We start from the raw sequence: 7,066 nt of genomic DNA, 5'->3' as shown, positions 1-7,066 counted from the left end.
AAGAATATTAATGTACATAAAGTTCTTGAAATAAAGATCGTTAAATTATAACAAATATTGATCCATATGACAACTGCTAGATTGATTACAACAATAACTACAAGCAAAATCATGCCATCTTACGAGTGATTAAAGTAAACCAATTTTTTTTTTTTTGATACCCAGGTGTCAACTTTACAGCGACTAATCTTGGAGTCTACGATCCAGCCCCTCTTCACGCAGACCAGGTAATCTTGGGGTCTACGATCAATATGGCTGCATTCTTGATCTTACTTTCCTGAGTAAAACTGTGTTATCAATATTTGGATCTATTTATTCAAACATCGTTTTGAAATTAAATCCTGGAAAATTCACAGAACCAGTTTTCTCACAAGAAGAAAGAAAAAGAGATTTTCATGTTGTTTTCCTGATAGCCAAAAATCAAGCACCAAAACATTACAAAAGGCTAAATTGATTGATAAACATCATCTTGATATTGGTAAAAGACCAAGTAAATTAAACTTATTACAAACAATTTCAAATCATAATATAATTCCTTGAATATGTTTAGCGTGATAAAATCCCATTAACAAAATCAAGTAATATTGTGAATGGATTCACCACAATTAAAAGAATGGACGACCATATCCAAATGAATATCCATGAGGAGTCATCGAAAATCCAAGGGCAGGAATCTTAACATCAACATCAACCCCAACATTTCCTCTAGAACTCGATGCCCCAAGAACAGGCTGCAAAGAGTTCGATGCCTCCACAATGAGCCTCTCCACCTGATTAGCCACATTCTTCTTGAGCTCCTCCATTGCCCCCTTCAGTTGCTCGAGCTCTTCCAAGCGAAGCTCATTAAATGGCGCCTCCCACCAGCACGTCCCTTGACTGGCTTTCCTAATCCTGGTTAACTCTTCGCCGCACTTTTTCTCTGATTCCAACTGGCTGAGAATGTTGGTCAGTTGCATGTTGAGTTCCCGGACACTAGCATTCCGGTGAGCCTCCAAAAGTTGCATCGTGCTGGAACTCGGTGTACTGTTTCTCATCATGTAACGATCCACAATGGACTCGACACACGGGTGGCCAAAAGAGAATACCTTTTTGCCTGGAGAAAACACGATTATAGCAATTTCAGCACTGCAAAGTGTACAAAGTTCACTGGCCTTTTTAAAGAGACCAGAGCGTCGTTTTGAGAAGGTAACAAGGAGATTGCTTTCTTTTGACATTTTTGTCATCTTTATCTTTTGGCGTCCCCTGCTCTTTCTTGTCATAGCTACTGTCCTTCAACTATGAGACAAAAATTTCGGGAGATCTAGAATTAGAACAGATGGTTTCATCCACACAAACGTGAGCGCTTATATAAAGGGTTCGCTCTTATGCATAATTAATAATAGAAGTATTCCATAAGCATCGGCATATTTTCTTCCTTATAAATCAAATCTTCCTTATCAGTGTGTAGGCTCCTATTACATATCTGGTCACGTGGCATCATATCAAATAATATCTGATTAATTAGGTTTGAGAAAAAACTCACATGAAAAATCAGAGTCCGGTAAAAAATTATTTTGACTAACGAAAGTTTCGACCAACGAAGGTTGAGATGTTGCTACCTCCTAGCTGGCTAAAATGTAAATTGTGTTAATATGTAATTCGTTCAAGTTCCTTATAAATCTAGTTTTCTTTTTTTGGTATCGAGGCTAATATTATATAGTCACGTGGCATCAAATATCAAATAATATCTCATCAATTAAGCTCGAGAAAAATTTCACATGGAGAATTAGAGTCCAGTAAAAATCTACTTCACCTAATAAAGATTGAGATGTTGCTACCTCCTTTCTGGCTAAATCTTTATTCGTGTTAATAACCAAGTTGTTCAAGTTCCTACAACATTCTACAGGATATTGATAGAAACTTTTAAAATGGTTTTTCATTTTTTGTCGATCAACAAACGAAACAAATGAGGGTCGATCAACAAACGAAACAAATGAGGGTGTTTTAGACCATTTTTATGAAAATATGCATTAAAATATGCATTTTAGAGTAGTAGATTGATGGAAATGTGTGGTTGAAAAATAAGGAAAAATTTTTTATTTACGTATAATATTATTTTAATGAATAATGTGTGGTTGAAAAGAAGAGAGAGAAAAATGTATTTTGGAAAAAAATAAGAATCAAACAAAGCCTATTGTTTTGATATAATTACCTTGCACACGAACAAAATGATTTATAAGAGGCCCTTATTTCAAATATAAACTTAGGATATGCTTCAAAAATAAATTGTTTCCCAATATAATGTTCCGAAGTTTTAATTGCAAAAATACTATTACAAATACTTGTGTTACTCTTTTTGTACCCCATAAAACACGTGTTACACTTTTGTACCCGTGTAACATACTTATAGTTTTGCCACCATCCACACCTTTCACCACCAGAAACTCCACCACCACCACCTCCACTTCCACCCCAATCGACTCAAAATATGTTACTGAGAACAAAACCACATCACCACCGTCGAAGCTGCTACCATCGCCACCATCTCATTTGTTCACTACAAGAACAGATTTGATCCTTTCTATAGAGTTTAAAGTGTAGTTTATAAAAGATTATTATAACTATAATGCGGAATAATAAACTCTCAAAGTGTAAAAGTCGAACCAAAACGACCCAAAGCTTCTTCAACACCACCAATGAAGTGTTCTTGATGTTGAACTCAGATTTGTGCCACACTGGATCATGTACCATCGTGCACAGGAATGACAATGGATATACCGAGAAAAGATCCGCCGAAAGCCATCAAGAATTTCGTTGGAGTTATGGAAAGCTCCCACTTGGTTACCTCTCTATGCTCTCTCTCAAATGTTATGCCAAAATCCCAGTATGAGAGAATGAAGAGGTCTTGTAATTATAGAATCAATTCATTTGAATTCCAAATTCAAATATTGTACTATGGTCAAGAGAGTGACAACACTAGTATAGGTAATTGACCACAAGATTAAATCCATCCATTGGATTTAATCTATGGTCCATATTACTTCATAACTAGTACAATTCAAGTTACATTCTCTAGACCAATCAACTTGCACCAATAATAGGATGTGATCCACCTTATAAATCTTCACCTTGGATCAAATAACATCCATCGCCCAATTCCCCGGTTACAAGTGATATCTATTAGTGTGGTCTTATTTTTATCATCATCGATCACTCCAGCTTAACACCTGCACAACAATTAACCATTATCAATACTTAGTATTTATAAACATTTGTTGAACTTACCAACCGCAAGTACTTTTGTTCCAACATCTGCAAGGTTATCGTCAGTTGCAATTTTAAGCAAAATAAAATCACTAGAAGCTAACATCTCCCTAATCAAGTGATACTTCACCTCAATATGCTTAGTACGTTCATGATAAACAGGATTTTTACACAACATCAATGAACTTTGACTATCAGTAAAAATCATAGCATTATCATTCAAGAAGTTTAATTCACATAGAAGGCCTTTCAACCACGTGCATTCCTTTACAGCTTCATTTAATGCAATATATTCTGTTTTAGTGCTGGAGAGCGTAACTATAGGTTGCAACTATAGTTTCCAAGTGATACAATTATCACCTAAAGTGAAGAAGTAAGAAGTGGTAGATTTCCTCTAATCTTTATCCCCCGTAAAGTCAGAATCTACATATCCTTTAAGTTCTAATTTGTTACTTCTTCTTTCAAACACTAATCCTATTTTCAAAGATCCAGCTAGGTTAGGGGTGTCAAAAAGGCTCGGTGGCTCCGGTGGCTCGTGGCCCGGCTTGGGAAAAGCCCGAGCCCGCCAGGCTCGTGGCTTGTAGCAATCGAGCCTCAAAATAAGAGGTCAGCCTGAGCCCGAGCAAGGCGAGCCACACGGGCTGGCTCGTGTCATGAGCCATTTTTGGCCCGTGACAATAATGCTCGGCCCGAGCTAAATTAAAGGGCAAAAAAAAGACAAAAAATCAGCAGCAGGTATAGCTTGGCAGCTATACTTGCTGCCTAAGGCAGCAGGTCATAGGCAACAGGTCGGTGACCTGCTGCGGGCAGCTATAGCTACATTTTTTACGATGTGTGGTGTGTAGAATTTGAAATTCAAATTTGAAAAATAACATGGATTTTTTGTCTATAAATACGGGGTGATTTTTGAAATTTTAAATCACTTTGTTATCAATTTTAATTCGCATTATTTCTTTATTATAGATTCAGATTCAATTATTCAAGTTTCAATTTCTTCTTTCTCACTTCTCATATAACAATTAATATATTCAATTTCTTTCACTCTATAGCCTAATATTCAGTATTTTTTATTATACTAGTTATTATGGATTTTACAAGTGATGAAATTAATCAGTTTGGCGGTAGCTCGAGTACTCCATCTAACTATGATGCATGTCAAAATGTTTCAATTAATTTAAAGGATATTAAAGAGGAAGAAGTTCAAGTACTCGAGACAAAAATGTCAAAAAAAGAATCATCGGATTGTTGGCAACATATGACACGTAAAAGAATTGGTGTTCAAAATGGAGTAGATATTTGGAAAGCAAGTTGCAGTGGCAAAGAACTTAGTTGGAAGTCCGGTTCGAGCACAACGCATTTGAATAGACACATATTAAGGAGTTACAAAGCGAAACCAATCGATCTCGACTGGAAACAGACAAAACTAGTGTTTGACGGTTCTAATTCTACTCTTTCCACCTTTGGATATTCACAGGAAAGATTTTGTGAAGGAATGACAGCATTCGTGGCTGCAGCAGAGATGTCGCTTACGAAGATAGACTCAATACACTTTACCCGACTCGTGCAGAAATATCTCCGACCCAGATATTCTTCTTATTTTAGAAATACTCTTCGTTCGGATAGCATAAAGTTATATAACAGAAGAAAACAAGTTACTATTGAAGGTCTAAAAAGTTTTAATAGTATTATATCGTTTACTTCTGATTTATGGACCGATTGTAATAGAAAAGGTTATATTGCTGCTACGACTCATTATATTGATCACCTGTGACTTCTACATAAAAGAAGTATTGCATTCAGATATGTAGAATATCACCATAATACCACTAACCTATACATGGTTTTAAAAGATATAATACAGAAATATGGTATACAATATATGGTCCGAAATTTTACTTTTGATAATGCTTCAGTGAACAAAGTTGTTATTGAAAGTTTTATTGCTGATCTTAACCCCATATTTAAAAATTTATTTTTTCATCAACGTTGTATATGTCATATTATTAATTTGATTGTAAAAGCTGGATTAGAATATATAAGTTCACCTTTAGATAAAATTAGACAAGCAATAAATTTTATCACTGTGTCATCAGCAAGAAAATAAGCATTTAATAGTTTATGTGCAGAGTATGGATTACAGGAGAAATCATTTGCCACTGATGTAACGCATAGGTAGAACTCTACATATCTTATGGTACATTCGTGTGAAAATTACGATAAAATAATTTCACTATATTATAATGGTAGGCATACACTCGGACCCGAACATAATTTGGAAGATTGGAAATGGACTATTGCATTTTACGTGAAAAAATTCTTACAACCTTTTTTCGATGCTACAAAGGAATGTAGCGGTGTTTATTACCCTACATCTTCTCTTTTTTTACAACAATTTTTCTACATTTCATAAGCATTTCATAAATATAGGAATTTGCTACTTTTTGTTGATGTAGTCCGCTCTATTGAGTTAAAATTTTGTAAATATTGGGAAGAGTTGCCTTCTTTATTTCTTTTAGTTTCAGTAATGGACCCTCGATTTAATTTAACTGGTAAAAGCTACTGTAAAGGGGATATCATATTATTTGAATATAAAATTATCACATGTGCATATAGAATCTTTTTTATGTGAAATGTATAATTATTATGCTGAAAATGTAGGTCAGGGTAGTTCTACTTCTCAAGGTTCTTTTTCAAAAAATATTTCAACAAATTTCGAAAATTTATGGAATTATTTAGATAGTAATACAAGTGTTCCTTCATTTAGTTCTAATTCATCAACATCTAGAGCGATCAATATTGGTGGTATAAATCTTGAAATTCTTTCTGAGTTAGCTAGGTATATGTGCGTGGATGTTCGTAGTGTGTTGCAACCGAATGAATTACAAGAATTTAGTCTTTTAAATTGGTGGAGGTGTAACGAAAGGCAATATCCAATTGTATCAAAAATTTCACGTGATCTACTAACACCTCCGGTGTCTACGGTAGTATCGGAGGCTGCATTCAGTTTAGGTGGTCGAATTTTATCAGATGAACGATCAAGACTAAAAGAAGATATATTGGAGGCTTTGATATGCTTGAAGGATTGGGAATGTGCGAAATTATGTGCTCAAGAACATGTTGACAGTATAATGGTCGAATCATATTACTCCATAACTAGCACAATCCAAGTCACATTCTCTAGAGCAATCAACTTGCACCAATAATAGGATGTGATCCACCTTACACTTTCTTATATTTAAACACTATAACAAGAACTGAAACAACACAGCAACCAAAAGTTAAACTTTCCCAATTCTCCTGTTGTTCTTTTTTTCCATCCTTTTTACCCTTGATGACACTATCTGTACGTGTGTGTGAGAGAGGGATAGAGCAGNTTAGTCTTATACATACGACAAATATTTGATAATTATTGAAACGGTGATGTCGAGTTATCAGAAATTTAAAATAAATAAATAAATATGACTTTATAAATATCAACATTAATAGCTGATTTGAGTGATATAATACTATCAGCGAAAAGTTTATTGATCTTGAATACTTGTATAAAATCATAAGAAATGGATATATTTATATTTGACTGAGAACTCCTGGATCAAAATCATATTTTAATGTTGAACACTATTTTCTTGAATTAAGCAACACAAAATTTTAGCAAATGTGCTCATTTGGGTTTTCAGTGGTAGGTTCTTAATGTAAGTGTTATGCTTTAAGTACAATTAATTTAAGTTGTAAACACTTTTAATATATTGAATGAATTTATTTTTGCAAGATCTATTATATATTTGAATTAATATTTTAATAAATTATATTAAATAATAGAGTC

The 7,066-nt window shown here is 34.2% G+C and overlaps 1 protein-coding gene across 1 annotated transcript; it reads right to left on the bottom strand.

Annotated features, from left to right (window-relative positions):
- Positions 1-605: 605 nt before the first annotated feature.
- LOC111398301 (agamous-like MADS-box protein AGL62) lies at positions 606-1,259 on the bottom strand. Its single transcript, XM_023025220.1, has one exon. The coding sequence runs from the start codon at positions 1,257-1,259 to the stop codon at positions 606-608; it is 654 nt and encodes a 217-aa protein (XP_022880988.1).
- Between the last annotated feature and the right edge of the window lie 5,807 nt (positions 1,260-7,066).

Source organism: Olea europaea, chromosome 8 (genome assembly GCF_002742605.1).
Source record: "Olea europaea var. sylvestris chromosome 8, O_europaea_v1, whole genome shotgun sequence".
NCBI lineage: Eukaryota > Viridiplantae > Streptophyta > Magnoliopsida > Lamiales > Oleaceae > Olea > Olea europaea.
The sequence above is the reverse complement of the archived record's forward strand: the minus strand, read 5'-3'. Positions and strand labels throughout refer to the sequence as shown.

Coding starts and splice junctions, on each gene's coding strand:
- LOC111398301 (XM_023025220.1), bottom strand. CDS start 1,259: ATGACAAGAAAGAGCAGGGGACGCCAAAAGATAAAGATGACAAAAATG.